Below are 19899 nucleotides of genomic sequence, written 5' to 3' on the forward strand. Positions count from 1 at the left end.
AGAGCTCAAGAGAAGAAGCAGGGAGAAGCACCGGAGGACATCACCACCTCCCAGGCCCTTCTGAGTCATCGAACACTCCATCCCCCAACCAGGTCTCCAGAAAGCTCATCCTTAAAGCCATGTACCCACCAACAGTACAATCCCCAACCTGAATTCCTGTGGAGAGAGATGGGTTATGTGCAGTGGTTCAGTGACCACAGAGCCACTCATGCATGACATGTGGGTGAGTGGGTTTGCAATGGGGGGAGGGTGGCAATCGAAGCCATCAGGAGCTCCTAGGAGGGAGCCTGGGCTCTCACCCTCTAAAACCTCACCTGGGGTCATCCACCTCCTCCACTGCACTGGGATCCCCAGTCACCTGCCTGGCTACCACCCCTGTAGGCCCCTCTGCCCCTCCTCCCACTTCATCCAAATCACATGCTGTCATCCTCACCATTGGAGGCACGAGGAGAGCCTCCTGGCTTGGCCTTCAGACCCCTGGATGTTGAGGCTTGTGATCTGGAGTGCTGGAGGCCTCTAGGGCCCTTCTGGGCTGACACATCCCTTCTCAAGCCAGAGGCCTTCTTTGCAATCATGGGCTTCTTCTTTGCCTCTTCGGAATCAACCAGGACGTAAGAGACTGGGCCCAAGCTCACCTTCTTCTTCTTCCTCATGGGGGCAGGGCTCTTTCCGGAGGCCCAGCCCATGGCCTTCTTCTTTGGGGGCCTTTGCTGACCACCACCTTGAGCTAACTGAGCAGTGCTTGCAGGGCTCTCCACTTCCCTAGGGGCCTCCTGAGGCGGATCCCGGGGCACCTTCCAGGCACTTTTTGCCAAAGGCTTCTTCAGAGCTGATTCCTCCTGCTTCACACATGGTTTTTTGTTGCTCTTGATAGACTCAGAGATCTCCATGCTTTCCCCCTCCCCGGCATTGCGATTCTCCAAGTAGGCGGAGCTACTGGGACGGTTGCCTTTGGGCTTTTTCCAGGGCACTGGTTCCTGTTTGAGATTTTTTTTCTGCTTCTTTCTCCTGGAGCGAGCCTTAGCTCCAGCCCTGCGAACTAGAGGTTTGGGAGGGTCACCCTGGTTTTCCACGGCATTCCAGTGGCGGGGGTTCTCCATCTTCAAGGTGGAACCCAGTTCTGCAGCCAGCCCCGGCTCCTTCTTGACCTTCTTCCCTGCTGCTGATACCCAGGCTGCTGCCTCCTCTGCCTCGGCGGCCTCCAGAGCCCTAGCTTCCTCCCGACTGCGGATCTCCGCATCCATGTAAAAGATGACTTGCACCACAGCCCCCAGGAGCACCCCCAAAGTCTCTGCCCAGTTCTCTGAAGGCTGGTTCTGGGACGGCGAGGGGTGGTTAAGCTGCAGCAAGCGGACCACATCCTCCCATGTGCGCCCCTCGGCATCCAGGAATTCGTTCAGGTTTTTCAAAAACTCGGCATCCTGGGTGGGGTCCCTACAGGCCACTCTCCAGGCACCGCCTCTTCCTGGGAACTCCCGCGGTATGGCGCTCAGATTCACACCCTCGCTAACCTCGATAAGGGCAGCCTTCACGTTCTCCTCCCTCAAGAAAATCTTGTTAAGCACGCGGTAGGAGCCCAGGGGCGAGAGGACCCCATTCAAGGTCTCCTCGATTTCTGCCTGTCCACAGTCCTCTGGGATGCCCGTGACCAACAGGGACCTGTGGATGTCCACTTCCATCCCGCGACACCAATCCTCCAGAAGGTTCATTGCCATAGCCTCCGACATCTGGCCGCTCTAACCCCACGCAAAGGGCCTACTAAGTGGATGTGAGCTGCAGGGGTCCCCAGATAGGAATCCTGCAAGGTCACAAGAGGGTGAGGTCAGATTCCCTGGAAGCTAGCCCGGCTCCCGGACCTCAGCGGCCCACTGCGGCTGGCCCGCAGGCGGCCTCGCGCTTTCCCAGACCCTCCTCCCCAGCCGGGGCCCGAGTGCTCACACGAATCCCGGGATCTGGCGCAACGGTCCTCGGGGCTGGCGCTCGGCCAGCGGCAGGGATGGACCGGGCAGCCCCGCCTCGGACGGCCCAGCCAGGCCAAGGAGAGGCCCCGGGGTGCAGCCACTCCTCAGGAGCCGGCTCCGGCCGCCCTGGCGCTGCGGCTCGAGCCAGACAGGGCAGGAAGCCGCAGTCCGCCCCCGCTCCGGCGCGCCGAGTCACGCGAAGCGGGGCCGATCAGCAGCAACTGCGCCGACCGAGCCTGGCGTCGCAGCGCGCGCCTGCGCACTTGCTCCCGCACCGCGGCGCCGGGTCTCGGCCCCCGCAGCTCCGGCGGTCTCCATGGCAACTGGAGGCTGGTTGCTAAGAGGCGGCGTGGCCTGCGGCGGGCTCTGCAGTAGGGTCTAGCGAGCTGATGCAAAAACTGCGACAGTTCAGGGGTGCACCCCGCGAGGGGTCTAGAGAGCCCCCCATAGCCCCTGCAGACCCGCTCTTTCCACCCTTGACTGCCTGGTGTGGGTCTCGGGATGGGGTGGGGGCGCTGACGTCCATGGCTGTGCACAAAACAACTCTCACCCTCTGCCCTCCTGGGAGACACCAGAAATCAGAGAGCAAAGGGAAAGAGAAGCTTTAATGTCTTCTGCCCCTGCCCCTAGTTCCGCTCATAATAGCCACAGCTCCGTTTGGAGCAGCATTCTCTCCCTACAGTTCCTGGGTTCTGGAACCTTCCAGAAATTTCTAGAAATCTCTCCCTCCCTTTTAGGCAACTCCTTTAGGCCTGAGATGAGTGCATCACCTGACCTTGTTGATTCTTCAACTTGCTGCCTTAACACCTTTGTTTATAGTGAGAAACTGATGTGACTCCATTTTTAAAAATAAATAACAGCAGCTTCTACCTCAAGGCCTGTCCTAAGGAAAGGGGCATGACCCTTGTCCTTGAAAAAATCCACAGAGCACTCCTAAGCACATACCCACCCTGCTGAGATGTTTGTCTGTAAATAACAGGAGAGGTCTGAGGCACCAGGTGTCCCTGACTCAGTTAGGCTAGGTGAGGACCCATATAGCAACCCCCCTAGCAACCTCCAATCAGCATGAGGCAGGGAAAATACCTGGGATGCCAGATGACCCCCCAGTAGGTTATGGTGGTTGATAACATGTTGGGAAACCATGTAGTTTAGCATGTACACCCCTCGTGGCCTAAACCAATCAGTTCAAATGAATCCCCCTTCGTACTAACCAAGCACTCCTACTCAACTTGTTCCTGCCATTGAATGTGCTAATCAATGTTAAGAGTTGTTGTTTGATTTTCCCGCGGTTTGGAATGATTTGCTGTGTGATGTTGTGATGCATAGAGTATCCCCCAAAACCTATAAAATCTCACTGAACAAAGGACCAGGACTCACTCCCTGGGGCCGCTGTGTCGGAAAGGTTATGAGTCCAGGCTCGAACTTGCAATAAAGACTCTTGTGTGATTGCATCGGATTAGGCTCCTAGAGGTCTATTGGGGTCCCAGGAATCTGGCATTACAATAGTTGATTAAGTGCTCCTCAGTGGCTCAGTGTTGAGTTGCCTTCTGTTTCCTGCCAGGACATCCTAGCAACGCTGCTTCCTAGCAGTTTCATTTCAGAGAAGTGATTTGTGTTCTCCAAGTGCCTTCCGTTTCTCCAGGAAACTTTTCACATCTAGAAGTTTTGAAGATTCAGGGAACTCACATATGAAAGATGCAATGAAAAACCAATTCTGACTTTGGTATTCCATGGAAAAATCTCTTCTTCGCATTCAGTTTTACAATTGACCTTTGTGAGGCCAAATGGCTGAATGCCTAATTCATTGTCATCTCTGGCATCCCTAAACATGGGTGGGATCAATTTTGTGTGATTGTCCTCTCACCTTGAACCAATAGAGTAATGAGAAGGGACGTTTTGTGACTTCTCAGGCTAGGTTCATCCTCTTTCCTATTGGTTGGAACACTCTCATTCTTGGATGCCTGAGTTTTCAAGTAAGAAATTCAGCTGTCTTCTGGCTGCCATGCTGTGAGGAAGCACAACCATAGTGAGAAGCCACCAGTGATCCAGTTAACAGTGCCCAGCTAAGCACAGCTCCATAGCATCTCAGCCCAAAGCACCAGACATATGAGCGAAGAAACTTCCAAATGATTCTAGCTCCCATTAGAGTCACTCAACCATTTGCATTTGAGTCCCAGACATTGGCTACCAGAAACAAAACATTACTGTTGTACCCTATGTGAATTCTCAACACATTCAACCCAGGAGTATAACAAAATAATTGTTCTGTGCCACTACATTTTGGGGTGACTTACTATGTATCAATAGATTGCTGGGAAGTAGGGCAAAGGTCAAATGCAGCAAGCATTGATGATGTTTGGCAAAGCATTACTGCAACAGAAAACAAGAGCAGAAGTCTTAAGTCAGCTTCTGAAGAGAGTCCCGAGCAACTTTTTAAAAGCAGTGTGCAGCTTCAGTCTGTGGAATTATTCCAGTGAAACAACATCCTCATCAAGCTTAAGGATTGAAGAAGAGGTAAAATTTCCACTCTCGTCAATTACTTTTAGGGAAGAAGAAAGCTTGATAGTTCACCATTAGCAGAGCTGATTAAAAAGAAAAAAAAAAAAAGTCTTGTTCTTTCTGTAGCCATTTAGCCTTATTCATAGGAAGTAGAGTAGCCAGAGGGAGCACCTTGTAGCTGATGATGCTATGAAGTTATAACAACCAACATTTAAAGTTTGTTTACTAAATTTTTTAAAAAATATTTATTTTTTAGTTTTCGGCTGACACAACATCTTTGTTTGTATGTGGTGCTGAGGATTGAACCCGGGCTGCACGCATGCCAGGCAATCGCGCCACCGCTCGAGCCACATCCCCAGCCCCACTAAATTTTTTAAAGTAAAATTATGATCCAAATTTAAAATTTCTTCCAGGCACTGTGGTGCATGCCTGTAATCTCAGCAGCTCAGGAGGCTGAGGCAGGAGGATTGCAAGTTCAAAGCCAGCCTTAGCAACCTAGCAAGGCCCTAAGCCTTAAATTTGAGACCCTGTCTCAAATTTAAAAAATAAAAAGGGGTAAGGATGTGGATCAGCGGTTAAGTGCCCCTTGGTTCAATCCCTGGCCCCCTCACCCCACACAATTTAAAATTTCTCATAAACTTTCAGATTTACTTTTATATTCCCTAAAATTCATATTATGATTATGATTTTTGCCTTTGGCCAAATGCTCAGCTACTCAATGTTTTGTCAAAATCTATGTATTTTATTCTGACATTTGATAAACATTTATTATTATTATTATTATTATTATTGCAAAATCAAGAGTAGCAAGAGGCCTGCTCAAGGCTGGGAAGCATTCTTCTTAGAGTACCTTTGCAGTGACCTGGGATGGACCATTGGGTCCAGAAAAATAAGAGAGTATGGCCTAATTGCTACCAAATGAGATATTCTTTTTAAAAGATTGTGGCAAGTGATAGCAAAATCCAGTGCATGCACAAGGAGCACAAATTGTTGCAAATTTGCTAATCAAGAGTGGATAGAATGAAAAGAAAACTACCAAGAGTGGACGAGGAGAGAATTCTCATACCTGTTCGTGACTGATACACATAAAGTCATTTTGGAAGACCCTTTGCTGTACCTAGTTAAGCAGAACATTTGCAAACATTGTAGCGTAAATTCCACTCCTAAATATATGTACCAAACATAAATGTGTTCACTAAAACATGGGGACATGGGCTGGGGATATAGCTCAGTTGGTAGAGTGCTTGCCTTGTGTGCACAAGGCCCTGGGTTCAATCACCAGTACCCCCTCCAAAAAAAATATAGGAACAAAGTCACACAGCACCATGCAGAATAGCCAGAATTTAGGAACTAAATTAACTAAATGCTATTTAACAGAAGAATGGATAAATAGTAGTCTGTTCACGTACTCAAACACTAAACAACGAGAATGAATGATCTACAGCCACAAACAATATATAGAAGAAGCTTTTAACTATAATGTTGAGGAAAAAAAAAAAAAAAAAAACCACAGACATAACAAGAGTTCATGGGCATGTTGTCACTAGAAACGCAAAAACAGCTCAAGGAATCTGTGCTGTCAGAAGTCAGGAAGAGTCTTGCTGGTGAATGTCTAATGACTTCCAAGGTGGGACTCCCACTGGTAAAATTCTGTGTCTTGTCTTGGGTGTTTGGTTACCAGTGTGTTTAGATGGTAGAAATCCAGCGCGCTCTGTGATCCCATCACGTGCACTTTCCTGTCAATCTGGGATTCTGCACTGACAGCCTTTGCTGTTTTGCTGAGGAGCTGGATGTGAGCTGTGAGGGAAGCTGTGCACCTTGCAGGTTTGGGGATTGAGCCCCTGGAAGAACGAGGCTTATTTTTGTATGGGGGGGGGGACTTGGATGAGAACAGATTGGGGGGGGGACAGGGTCGGGGAACGCAAACCAAAAACTAGTTTCGGCCATGCTCAGTGTGAGATGCTGAGACCACTCACAGGTACAGGAATTTGCTAGAAGGACTCACAGGGCTCTGAAAAGCCATCTACTCACTGCTAGAGCTCTTTATAGGGAAAGGATAAATTGATCAGCAAAGGGAGAGACCAGGCATGGGCTTCCAGCTGTCCTCGCCCTGCGGAGTCACATGAACAGTGCTATGTCTCCAGGCAATGATGTGCGACAACACACAGTCGCTCACCCAAGCCTTGGCATCCAGAGTTTTTAACTGGGAGTCAGTCTGTAAGCATAGAGCACTGTGCGGTTGACCTTAGATACTGGGTCTCCAGCACCCCCAGAGCAGCTGGGATTCCAGGCATGCGCGACCACCAGCCTCCTGTGGCAGTGTTATTTATTTATTAGCAGTGATGGGGAATCAAACCCGGGGCCCTGTGGATATTAAATAAGACTCTACATCCCCAGCCCTGCCAGCCCCTCCAGAGTCAAACTGATACGACACATCACAAGGCCTCCACCATTAATCACATTGCTAGCACAGGGCTTAACAGTCATCTCCTCGGAGCTGGTTGAAGGTCAGTCTCTTGTTTGGAATGTGCAGGGTTTGGACAGCCCAGGCCTGCCGCGTTCACCTTTCACCGGAGTTACATAGACTGCGGGATTCATGACAGGCCTTCTGCAGTGTGCGTCAGGCAGTGAGTGGCGGGAGGGGCAGCTAGAAGTCTGCACAAGGCCTTTTCATCTGCTGTAAGGCCTGAAATAGAGACGTATCATTTGGGCCAACACCTGGAAAGGAAAGCTGTATTGAAAACAGTGACTAAGGACAACCTGAACCTGAGGGTTGACTGGATCCTTCTCTCTCTCTCTCTTTCCCCCTCTCTCCCTCTCTCTCTCTCCCTCTCCCCCCCTCCCTTGCCCTCCTCATCATGCATGACCTGCCAGATGCCAGAGATACTGGAGACCTTTGCCCCTCACTGCCCATGCTCTCCTGGACCAAGATTGAAGGAAAAGCCATTCTCAGTTTGGTTTTCTCTCATTTATTTTGCCTGCAAGGGAATTATAGACACTAGGTTTTGAAAAACTGGATTTTTCAATGCAGTCACCCTCAAAGCAGCCATCTTTGGGGAGGAAGAGAAGAGGGATGGGGTGGAGAGCTGCTTGAACAATAATTTGTCACTTGTTTTGTCTTGAAGTTGGTCTAAATCTCCTGGGACAAGAAACTTCCTGCCTCAGCCTCCTGAGTAGGTGGGCTAACAGGTGCATTCCACCATGCCTGGCTTTTATGTTTTATTTTGTTTTTTTAAACATGAGGTATACTGCCAGACGCGGTGATGCACACCTGTGATCTCAGCGACTCCAGAGGCTGAGGCAAGAGGATCAACAAATTACAGAGGCAGAAGGAAACTTGCACTGTAAATAAAAATCGAGTTATAAAAAGGAGGATCTCAAGTTTGAGGCCAGCCTCAGCAACTTAGTAATGCCCTAAGCAATTTAGCGAGACCCTGTCTCAAAATAAAAAATGAAAAGGTGGGGTTGGGGTTGTGGCTCAGCAGTAGAGGGTTCGCCCAGCATGTGTGAGGCACTGGGTTCAATCCTTAGCACCACATACAAATAAATAAAATAAGAGTATTATGTTCAACTACAACTGAAAAAAAAACCAACCAATTTTTTAAATGAAAAAGGCTGGGGATGTAGCTCAGTGGTAAATGGCCCCTGTGTTCACTCCTCAGTACGAAAATAATAGAAAAAAATAATAACAATAGGACTGGGATTGTGGCTCAGTGGTAGAGTGCTTGCTTAGCACTTGTGAGGCACTGGGTTCGGTTCTCAGCACCGCATATAAATAAATGCATAAAATGAAGAGGTCCGTCAACAACTAAAAAAATTTTTTTAATTGTTAAGAAATAATAACTATAATAAATGCATATAAAACAATACTGTGTGTATATAACTATATATCATATTCTGTGCGTATATATACCTTTATATCATGCATATCAAAATATTTGAAATAAATAAATTTTTAAGAGAAAAATGTAAATGCTTATATATAAAAATGAACATATAAATCACATAAACATACATTTATAAACGTACACTTATATGCATTACATATATATGGACGTGTATTAGGTCAGCTGCCTGCCTGCTCTCCTGTTATGGAGCCACCCTGATTGCCAGTAGATTTAAAAATAGTTTCAAAGCTCTCTTAATAGGAGCCCTTCCTGTGGTTTCCATGACAACATTTGGGACTGCGGTTTCCATGACACAACTTTGCATGATGGTTTCCATAACGACGCATCCTGCAGCCCCAGCCCCGCCAGCCTGTCTGCCCTGCAGGTTTAGGACCGCCTGTGCCATCTTCTTCCTCTCTCTTCCACTTGGGTTCCTATCTTGCCTAGCTGTGTATTTTAAAGGACAACTCATGGATTTTCCATAAATACTGAACCCCCAAGAAGGTGTAGGGGTCTCGGGGCTTCTGTCTAGATTTCCTCTCCGGGGTAAGATGTAGCAATCTGCTGCAGTGGTTCTGGGACTCCTTCTGGATTGTTCTTGCTGCTGCAGAGTGTTCTGGGTGGGTACCTGCTTCCTGGCTCTCCTCCTTGTCCAGGTCTCGCTTTCATCGGCTATAGATTGGATCTAGAATGTTCCCAAGGTCCGTGCTCAACATTTGGTCCCTAGCTTGGCACTTTGGGGATTGGGACCTGGAAGGAGGATTTAGATATTATAGAGTTGAGAAAATTCTGAAAAGAGAAAAATTAAATCCCTCTGCAATTTCATTCCTCCTGGAGAACCCTGTTGCAAGCCTCGTCTGTCATGCAAATGCAAAATGGACTCTTAGCAAATGTTTAACCCATCGTAGGTTAGTGAGATCGCATGGCCAGTCAAAGGGGAAATGCACGCGCCTACACAGGCCATTAGGCAGGTTGAAAGGCATTACCTTATTATATAGAAAATTGGCTTTTCCCACAGTGGGAGGGAGAAATCAATCTTTACCAGATCAAATTCATCTACATGTCTGCAGACGAGGATCATTTACATCGCTTTTATCTACAATTTACAGAGGTACAAATACTCAAGACTCAGACACTTCACAAAATCAGCAAAACTGGAAGGATGTGACGGGCCCCTAAATTTGCCGCAAAGACATCCATCATCGGTTTGGCTGACTTCAAGACCTTTCATAGTTTTTTTTCCCCCCCATGGAAACAACAGAATGCAAGATATCCGAGTTCAGTTTGTGTGGTGGTATCTTGCTTTATGAAGCTTTATTTCCAATTCTACGTGTGTGTTTCCAGGTCAAAACAAAATGTATTTCTTAGCCGGGATCATAGTCAATCATGTGTGACAGCCGCTGCCATGGTCAATTAGCTGTTCCACGCTGGATATTTTCTATTTCCAGTGAAAAGCTGGTAAGGGTTGGTGGATGTTGCTTGGACTGTGCTGTGACTTCTCAACCTGCTTGAAATTATGATGCTTTTTAAAATACAGAGTGTCTGGTTTGTACATTTTCATCGCACAGAACAAGAATCTAAAATAAATCCTGATGCGTCTGCACCAGAAACCCAGCACCTCTCTACCGCGCTGTTCTCTCTCTCTTTCTGGAAATAATCGACAAAACCTGGGAATTATGTGGACAGAGAGATGTGTTCTGTCTGAGCTGGGGCTCAGGTTACAGCCACAGCTGCAGACAATGAATTCACTCCCGACAATAAAACAGTAGCAGCTGTTCTTGCAGAGAGCTGGGGAAGGACGTTCCCAGCAAGGAGCCCTGGCCAGGAAACCAAGAGGCCCCACATTCTTTTCCTTAATTTGTTTTTCCTTAAAATCAGCCACAGAACAAAACAACCCATCCACTCAGTAGGATTACGGTAATATAACATTCAAAAGTAATCGAATCTACTGTGTGGAAAGATACACAGTTTTGTAATACACATGTATGTTTATAGAAAAGCACAGAAGTGTTAATCACAAAATGGGGTATTTTTTACCCCTAGAGCAGGAGGGGTTTGGGATGAGCAGAGCACAAGAGGGGCCCTGGGAGGCTACTTCTTGATGGCGGTGGAAATAACATGGAGTTTGCAATAGAATTATTTTTTTCAGGAGCTGGGGATGTAGCTCAAGCGGTAGCGCGTTCGCCTGGCATGCGTGCGGCCTGGGTTTGATCCTCAGCACCACATACAAACAAAGATGTTGTGTCTGCTGAAAACTAAAAAATAAATGTTAAAAATTCTCTCTCTCTCTCTCTCTTTGAAAAAAAAAAGAGAATTATTTCTTCACCTGTACATGTGTGTTTTGGGCACGCATTTCTGTATGATGCTTTTACAAAATTTACCATTTTATTTTTTTAAATATTTTTAGTTATAGATGAACAATGAACACAACACTTTTTTTTACTTACTTTTTTATGAGATGCTGAGGATTGAACCCAGTGCCTCACATATACCAGGCAAGTGTTCTACCACTGAGCCACAATTCCAGCCCACATGCTGTGAATTTTTAAAAAATGTGTGTTTAAAAATAGCCACAGATTCAGGGTTACCACAGTCAAATAAGTGTTAAAATCATTTTCTAGAATGTTCCACAGCTGAACCCCAGCAGTACAAGCATGCATTCTATACAGGTTCATTAACTAGACACACAAAACCTAGCCAGGTGCAGTTTCCCTCCTCTGTTGTGGGGGTGGAGCTTATGATTGGAGAATGTCTTGAGGACCCAACACTCTTGGCTGGTGACTAACCTGCTTTTTCTGGAAACCCTTAGTCAAAGAAAAAAAAAAAAAAAAGAGAGAGAGAATGAACTATCCTACTTTTTTATAAGAAGGTGTGTATTATATTTTTTGATTTCTAAACATATACTTATGTTTCATAAAAATTATAAATATCTTCTTGAAGAGGAAAGGTGGTAGAAAGACAACTGCCAAGCCAAGTTGTTTTTGGTTGAGTGGATGAATGGATAAAGAAGAAAGAAGATGTGGTACGTATGCACAATGGGGTTTTATTCACCCATAAAGAAGAATGAAATCACATCATTTGCAGTAAAATTGAGGCAACTTGAGACCATATGTTAAGGGAAATAAGTCAAAGTCAGGTCAAGGGCTGTATATTGTCTCTTATGTGTGGAAGCCAAAGAGGGAAAAGGAAAAGAAAGGTGTGGGGGGAGATGTCCTAAAAATAAAAGGGAGATCAGGAGAATAGAGGAAAGGAACTCGGGGTGGAAATGGGGAGGGAGGGAGGAGTCTTGGAAGTGATTTTGGGCAAATTATATTGTTCTTGTGTGCAGGACCCAATATGTAACAACAAATCCTGCCATTATGTACAACTATGATGCACCAATAAAAAATGTGGGGAAAAAAATAATAAAATACTTCTAACACCTTAAAAATAGTCACCTAATAAGGAATGCAAATGGATGACCAAGAGTAGCAAGATTTCATTCCAACTGAAACAAGGTTTAGGCAGGAATAAGGCTGCCCTCCAAGGCCACCCACTGGTCCTGGAGGAAGATTGAAGAGAAAAATGAATCATTATACATCTTTTTTTTTGTTGTACATCTTTCTTTCTTTTGTTTCCCTTGGTTACAACTAGCATTTCCATTACAATGCTCCATGTCCATCCATCCTATTTCTATTGGCTCATTTTTAGATTTTTCCCCCAGTGCCATTTACATATTCTTGTTAAAAAAATTATATTTAACCAACACATAATAATTGTATATATTTGTGCAGTATAGTGTAATAATCCAATATGTGTATATGATGGGCAGTGATCAAATCAGGTTAGTTATCAATTTCCTCTCCCTAAATAGTGTCTAGTGCGGTGTTAGCTTTCTGTTGCTGTGACAAAATATGCATGAGAAAAACAACTTAAGGAAGAAAAAGTTTACCATATTTCCCTGCATAACCATCTCCAGCACATAATTGTCATGCCATTTTTGCAATCCAAAAATTGGTTTATAACTTGTCATCATGTAATTTGTTGCATGGTATAATTCTGTTCATCATGCCACTTGAAAAGTAAACAGAGCATCAATGTGTTCACCGTGGGCACATGTGTGCGGATTTGTCTTCTCACGCTTTGCAAGACATGAGCCTAGAATTCTCAGCCCTGGGGCTCTGTCAGTTTATTTCTGAAAGTTGACTTGTGTAGTTTGTTTAGAGCGCCACAGTGCTAACAGTAAACACATGGGACTGGTGCTGAGGATAGCAGGTCAGATCATCAACAAACCGATGATTGCAGTGCAGAATCTTCTACACAGATTGAATTTTGTAAATTCGCACTTTGCAACACAGAAGTAAATTTCCTTAAGTGTGGTATTTCAAATATAATGCACAAATCAATAACAACTAATGTGTTGCCTTTTTTTCCAAACCCAAAAAATGTTTGCTAAACTGTCACAAAGAAATGTTGTGCCTTGGGCTGGGGATGTAGTTCAGTGGTTGAAAGCTTGCCTAACATGAGCGAGGCCCTGATTCCATCCCCAATATGCACACACAAAAAAAAGATGTGCAATGATTTGGGCAATTTGATTTTAACATATATTCACAAGTATTCTGTGCATCCTAATTTTGCACTGAAGACAGTTTAGTAATAAATTACTTTTGAGTAATACTGGTACAATTTTTTAAAAGCTTATATTATGGCCAGGTGTGGTAGTGCACGCCTGTAATCCCAGGAGTTTGGAAGACTGAGACAGGAGGATCGTGAGTTCAAAGCCAGCCTCAGCAACTTAGAAAGGCCCTAAGTAACTTGTGGAGACCCTCTCTGTAAATAAAATATTAAAAAGGGCTGGGGGTGTGGCTCAGAGGTTAAGCACCCCTAAGTTCGATCCCCGAATCCCTGGTACCAAAAAAAAAAAAATTTAAAAGAAAAGGCTTGGCATAGAATCTGTGGTGGAATTCAGTATTTGGGGCCCATACTTTCAGCGGTCTCTGTCCATGGTTGGCTGACTTCATATTCCTGAGGCAGAACTTCATGGTGGGAGGGTTTGGAGAAACAAAGGTGCTCACCTTATGGCAACCAGGAGAGGAAGCAGGTGAGGGAGAGGCAGGGGCACACCTCTAGTGACCAGCTTTCTCCATCTGGGCCCCAGCTCCTAATAGTCCAGTCAGCCCTGGATCCACCGATGCATTAGTCCATCCATGAGGTTAGCACTCTCATGATCCAGTCACTTCCCCAAAGTCCACCTCTGAACATCGCTGTATTGGGGACCTGAGCTTTCAACACAGGAGCCTTTGGGGAGCTTTGGTGACATTCAGACCCCTCCCTTCGAGTCCTTTATAAGATATATAGTAAGTTATTATAAACTGTAGTCACCTCCTATGCTGTTGAACCCTAGATCATTCCTCCTAACTATATTTAGCCATTATCCAACCTCCCTCCCCCTCCTCCCTGGGTCCTTCCAGGCCTCTGGAGACCTCCATTCCACTCTCCACTTCCATGAGATCAACTTTCTTAGCTTCCACATAAGAATGAGAGCCTGCAGTACTTGCTTATTTCTCTTAACATAATGACCTCCAGTTCCATCAGTTCCATTCATTTTGCCACAGTGACAAAATTTCTTTCTTTCTTTCTTTTTCTTTTCTTTTCTTTTTTTTTTCAGGGGGGTGGGTACCTGAGATTGAACTCAGGGGCACTTGACCACTAAGCCACATCCTTATTTTGTATTTTATTTTGAAACAGGGTCTCACTGAGTTGCTTAGCACCTCACTTTTGCTGAGGCTGACTTTGAACTTGAGATCGTCCTGCCTGAGCCTCCCAAGCCACTGGAATTACAGGCATGTACCACCTTGCCCAGCGATTTCATTCTCTTTATAGTCAAATAATATTTCTTTGTGTACATACCCCACATTTTCTTTTTCCAGGCATCCATCGATGGACACCCAGCTGATTCCATACCTTGGCAATTTTGAAATCTAGATATTCTCTTTTAAAAAAAAATATTTATTTATTTATTTTTTAGTTGTAGTTGGACACAATACCTTTATTTTATCTATTTATTTTACTTAGTGCTGAGGATCCAACCCAGGACCAGGAACATGCTAGGTGGGCACTCTACCGCTGAGCCACAACCCCAGCCTAATCTAGACATTCTTTACCTGACTGTAAAAGTGATGTATGATTACTATAGAAAACCTCGACAAAGACAAAAAATATCACCCATTATTTTGCCATGCATATATTCCTTGATGCTTTATTTTAGAACTTTTTGCTTATTAAAGCTAGAATATTGGTTTTAATTCAAAGAACATGGAAACTTTTAAAGTCAGACATCCATCCTCCAATAGCACATGATCCAACAAGCAGGATGCAGGGCAGCCAGGGGTAACGGAAAGAAGTTGGGTGGGAGTCAGGATTCCTAGATTCTGTTCCCCCGTGTCACCAATCTGCCCCACGACCTTAGGGATTCTTTGCCCAGCTAGCTTCAGCTTCCTTGAATAGGAATGCCGAGTAGAAATGGTTCCAACTGTGACTTAGTGTTAGAATCGCCCATAGAGAGTTTAAATTTATCAAGTTCAGATCAACAGCATTTAACCCCCTGGGATGGGGGTGAGGCATCCCAAAGACTTTTAAAGCCCACCGAGCGATTCTAAGGTGCAGCCTTGTTTAGGAGCCTCCTCGCCCACCTGCGCGGCTCTGATTCAATAGCTACTGGGCCAGGGAGAGTGGGGTGGGTGGGGTGGCATCCGAAGCTTCTTCCCTGGAGGAACTCCCTTGGAGAATCTCCTCCCTGGCTGTGAGCCCACTCTCTCCCGCGGGGACATCCTACAAGTGTGAGTCTCCAGCTGTTGCGGACAGGACCGGCTTCCTGGATGAAAGCAGGGTATTTTGTTGTTGTTGTTGTTTGTGGTTGTAGATGGACACAATACCTTTATTTTATTTGTTTATTTTTATGTGGTGCTGAGGCTCGAACCCAGGGCCTCACGTGTGCTAGGCAAGTGCTGTACCGCTGAGCCCCAGCCCGAGCCCCAGCCCCAGCCCCCGAAAGCCGGGTTTAACACTGATGTGCTTCTGTGGTTACTCCACGGAGGGCGGAATCACCACTCACCCCAAACTGTGCATCAAAAGGTTTAGTACACGATGGGGTTTTTCGGGGGAGACCAGGGCGGCTGCAAGTCACTACAGGAGGCTTGAACAAAATCAGAGCGAGGGGACTGGGATTTTTAGTGGCCGCGGGCGGGGCAAATGGGGCAAGGTGGCTGCACAACTTGTACTTCCCATCGGCTCCAAGGGGGGCGCTATTGAGCTCTCTGTTTCCCAGAGAAGAGGTGCCTGGGGGTGCACCGGTGCAGAGGGCGGTCTAAAAAGCCTCCATTAGTCAAACGTCTAAAGTAAAGTCAGCCTCCTTATTACATAGGCTTTATATTTTTAAAATACTAGTTAAACATGTTGCGCCACGTAAGCAGCCCAAGGTACAGGCAGCTACACGTGTGTGGACCCGGGTGGTGATGAGCCATCCTGAGTCCTAAGTGCTCCAGGGCTCCAACCCTACCCGGGAGGCTGCGGCTGGCGTCCGCCTGGGTTCAGAGGAGGAAACCGAGGCCCACAGGTGGCCTAAGATCACACAGCCAGTAAGTGGGAAGTTCAGGATTTGAACTCCAATGGGGTTTCTCAGCTCCTGCGCGATTCTCAGTTGTTCACCCTCCTGGAGATTTTTTTTTCTTTTTCCTGTAAATCAAATGGCAGTGCACAGATGATAATGGGCATCCAAATGACCCAGGTACCTTGTTAAAATGCAGATTCAGACGCCGTAGGTCTGGGATGGAGCCTGAGAGTCTGCTACTTAACAAGTCCCCTGGGGATGGTTATGCTGTTTGCAGTCAGGAAACATCCACACTTTGCTATTTTCAATTGATTACATTTTGAAGTTTTTCATACCAACATACTCATTTTATCTACCTATCTATCCATCCATGTTTTTCAATTCTTTTTAGTTATAGATGTGCAGAATAACTTTATTTTATTTTTACTTATTTTTATGTGGTGCTGAGGATCAAACCCAGTACCTTACACATGCCAGGCAAGCACTCTACCACTAAGCCACAACCCCAGCTCCTCTGTCCTTGTTTTAAGGCAAGAGCACAGTACTAAGAGTACTATATTCACAGTCAGATTCCCTGGGAGTCAACACTTCCTGGCTGTGTGACTTTGGACAAGTAATTAACTTCTCTGTGCCTCAGTTTGCTCATGGATAAAATGGGAATTATGAGACTTGTCCTCAACTCAGAGGGATGTGAGGACTAGAGGGGTTATTTCAAGCAAAAGTCTTAGAACTGTGCTTTATAAATGCTAAATCAATGAGTGCTATGAAGATGTTGTGAGGATTATGTTAGTTAAATCAGATTGTTTAGAATGATCCCCTATAAAATAGTCTGTCTGTAGGAGCACGATCATGAGTGGTGGCTTTTTGTGACCTTTGTAGTTTGGATCCATCTGCCTCCCCATTACCTCCCTCTCCCTGTATAATGAGGTTCACGACCCGTACCCCATCTTCACAGGGCATTTACTATATCCCAGGGGCTGTGAGAAACCCTTCATGTGCCTTCCAGCCACTGCCATTATCCCCACTTTACAGATCAGGAAACTGAGGCCCAGAAAAGTGAAATGACTCGTCCAAGGTCACATGGCTGGCAAGTCACACAGCCAGGACACACAGCTCCAAGCCCTGGCTCCATAGCCTCACACAACCTGCATTTACTCTTTGTTTATTAAATCCTAATATGAATACACACACAGGCTTACATAGATTATTTGGGGTGTTATTTTTTTTACCAAAATAGGGAGGTGCTTTCTATTTTTTCTTTTGAATCAGGACTTGCTAAGTTGCTGAGGGTAGCCTCGAATTCGAAGTCCTCTTGCCTCAGCCTCCTAAGTCATTGGGATTACAGGCGCAGGCCACCGTGCCCAGCTGGTGGGGATCATATTGTACATAATTTTTCTTTCGCTTCCTCAAAAGGATCCAGGGGAAGCTCTCATCCACCCCCTCTGTGGCTGCAGAAGATCCCAGTGTGGTTGGACCTCTGTGGTCAGCCACTCTCTTATCAGGGGGTTCACAGTGTTCCGGGTATTTGACAGCACAAAGCACCCGGCCACCAACAACCAGAGCCCACCTGGAAACCCTGCAGCCTGCGGCACACTGGAAGTCCTTCCATGGTATTTTTTATTATTTTATTTTATTTTTTTCAGAGTAACAGGAATGGATTTATTTACAGAAGGGAGGGAGGGAGGGGACACTCCCCAGCCCTTACTCTCTTAAGAGCCCAGTTGCTTTCTGAATAGCGAGAATCGGGAGCCTGCTCTCACTTGCTGAATATCACTGACTAAATTATACCACCGTTTAGGGGCCTGGGTGAAACATTTTGACACATCTTCATGTTTTAGTGACTTAGGGGACTTTTTTTTTTAAAGGCAGAAGTGATTCCATGTTATCTGGGGGAACAGGGGTCCCAGAGGGGGAGGCTTCAGGCACGAGAGGAAAGCACATTTTCCATGAAAACTGTAAGAGTGACAGGCTGGGGCAGCAGCCCTTTGTGACCTTGGAACTGGGGGAACAAAGAATGAGGAAAGTCTTCCTCCCCTGCTCACCTCGCTCCTCCGGCTGGACCTGAGACTTTCCCTGTCTTCCCCCAGGACCAACAAGACATAAGGAGATGTGGATTTGAATCCTGGCTCGGACCAGCACCCAGGGATTATGCCTGGGTAGGTGGTGTGTGGGGCCCCCAGGAGCACCTTCGGGCCGAGCAGTTCACTAGGACTCAGAACTCCGGAAAGTCGCCGTGCTCTTGGTTTTGGTTTATTGAGCAAAGCAGAGGGCACATTTAGCACTGCCCCTGCCCACGAGAGCCCGGAAGCCAGCTCCAGCTGCCCTCTCCAGCGGAGTAAAGTGGACAGTGTGGATTCTCAGCAACCACATGTGACAACATAAGAAGTCCAGGGAAGCCCGCCCACGCCATGGTGACCATGGCTTTCATTAGGAGCCCATCATATAAGCATGGAGCCCTGCACAGCTGACCTTAGTTATTGTCTCCAGTCCCTCCAAACTGACGGGCCCAAAGATCTGCTCAAACCCAAACTGGTGTTCAGCAAAAATTACCTTAACATAAACCACCCGGTGTGGCCAGGTCCCAGGCAAACGCTCTTATTAGGCAGGACAGTCCACGAGCTTGGAAGGGACCTCCCAGTGGCCAGGCCAGGATCAGTCCCTTTTCTTGGAACCTGCAGGATTTGGGCAGCGCAGTGGGCTGAGTTAACCCTTCACAGCACAAGGGGTGTTTGGGGGCTGGCTGTGAGGGAGCACTGGGCTGAGGTGGGAGGGCCACTTCCTGTAGACTAAGGAGGTCTCTTCTATTTGGAAATCGGAGAGGTGGAGGACTCTGGAGAAGCAGAGCTGGTGAGAGAGATTAGGAGGTCAGAGAGCTGGGACAGGGGAGCCCTGCCCCCGGCTCAGGGAAGAGGATCCGCTATGGCATTTTCCAATAAACCTCGCTTATTGGCAGCTGGTGGGTCTCTGTGTCCCTTAGTTCTATGACGGTTGACTTGAGTGAGAAGAAAAACAGTGGGGGAGGGTTGGGCCCTCCATGATGGAACCAGGTCAGGTTCAAGGTGGGAGCTGTCACCAGCTGCTATGGTTCTTCCTGTAATCCCAATGGGTCTGGAGGCTGAGGCAGGAAGATCCCAAGTTTGAGGCCAGCCTCAGCAATTAAGTAAGACCCTGTGTCAAAATAAAAAAATAAAAAGGACTGGGAATGCAGCTCGGTACTAGAGTGCTTGTCTAGCATGTGCAAGACCCTGGGTTCAATCTGCAATACTGCAAAAGAGGGGGGGGCGGGGGCGGGGGAGCTGCGTGGCTTTCACTCATATCCTCCTACCTGCTCCCCACCCCCGCGTGCACATGCACGCATACACGTGCACTCAGTACAGAGGCAGCCCCTACACAGGCTCCCAGAAACACTCACGGACATAGACAAGCACACTCTAGCGACAGACCCCCACTCACACACACTCACAAAAGCAGGCCTTCATACAGATGTGCACCAGGTACCAATACAAGCACATTCCGGCATGCACACTGGGACACACACACACAACACAGACTTACGTGTGCAAACACGCACAGGCACTCAGAAGCATGCTGCCAACTCACACACTGCGCATTGATCCTCCCACACCCCTCTGAGTAGCCAAGTGACTCGGGCAAATCTGTCCCCCACTGAGTCTCAGCTTGTCCCTCCCTCCCCAGCAGCCGAGTGTGGGCATCCAGATGTGGGAGGAGCCCTTGGGTAACCCGCGTGGCAACAGGGTGTTCCGTATTGTTGTGGCTCCAAACCAGGTTTCACGCGGTGCCCCACAGGTTTCCCTGTAGGAAAGCCCTCTTGGCTTTCAGGTTTCCAAGCTCTGAACCGACGCCCGCGCGCGGGTGGTTCTGACCCGCGCTCCTGGAGCTCCCCCTGGGGGGTGAGTTGGGCGCTGCAGCTCCTGTAGGCGGGGCGGGGTGTCCAGTGTAAGGG

At 47.0% G+C, this 19899-nt stretch overlaps 1 protein-coding gene and 1 non-coding gene across 9 annotated transcripts in view; one reads left to right on the forward strand and one right to left on the reverse strand.

Annotated features, from left to right (window-relative positions):
• Pnma8a (PNMA family member 8A) overlaps positions 1-2164 on the reverse strand; it is a 43525-nt gene extending 41361 nt beyond the window's left edge. For all 8 annotated transcript variants that reach the window (XR_011705401.1, XR_003584179.2, XR_011705399.1 and 5 more), the window contains exons 1-2: positions 1939-2164; positions 434-1798 (exon numbers count right to left, since the gene is read on the reverse strand). Coding sequence is in view for 1 of the 8 variants with exons in the window: in XM_027945802.2 (XP_027801603.1) it covers positions 434-1727 (1294 nt within the window). In the remaining 7 variants the exon portion in view is untranslated. The remainder of the gene's footprint in view (positions 1-433; positions 1799-1938) is intronic.
• A 3513-nt stretch (positions 2165-5677) lies between these two features.
• Trnat-ugu (transfer RNA threonine (anticodon UGU)) lies at positions 5678-5750 on the forward strand. Its single transcript has one exon. It is a non-coding gene; the product is annotated as a tRNA-Thr (tRNA).
• Positions 5751-19899: the final 14149 nt, after the last annotated feature.

Source organism: Marmota flaviventris, chromosome 18 (assembly GCF_047511675.1).
Source record: "Marmota flaviventris isolate mMarFla1 chromosome 18, mMarFla1.hap1, whole genome shotgun sequence".
NCBI lineage: Eukaryota > Metazoa > Chordata > Mammalia > Rodentia > Sciuridae > Marmota > Marmota flaviventris.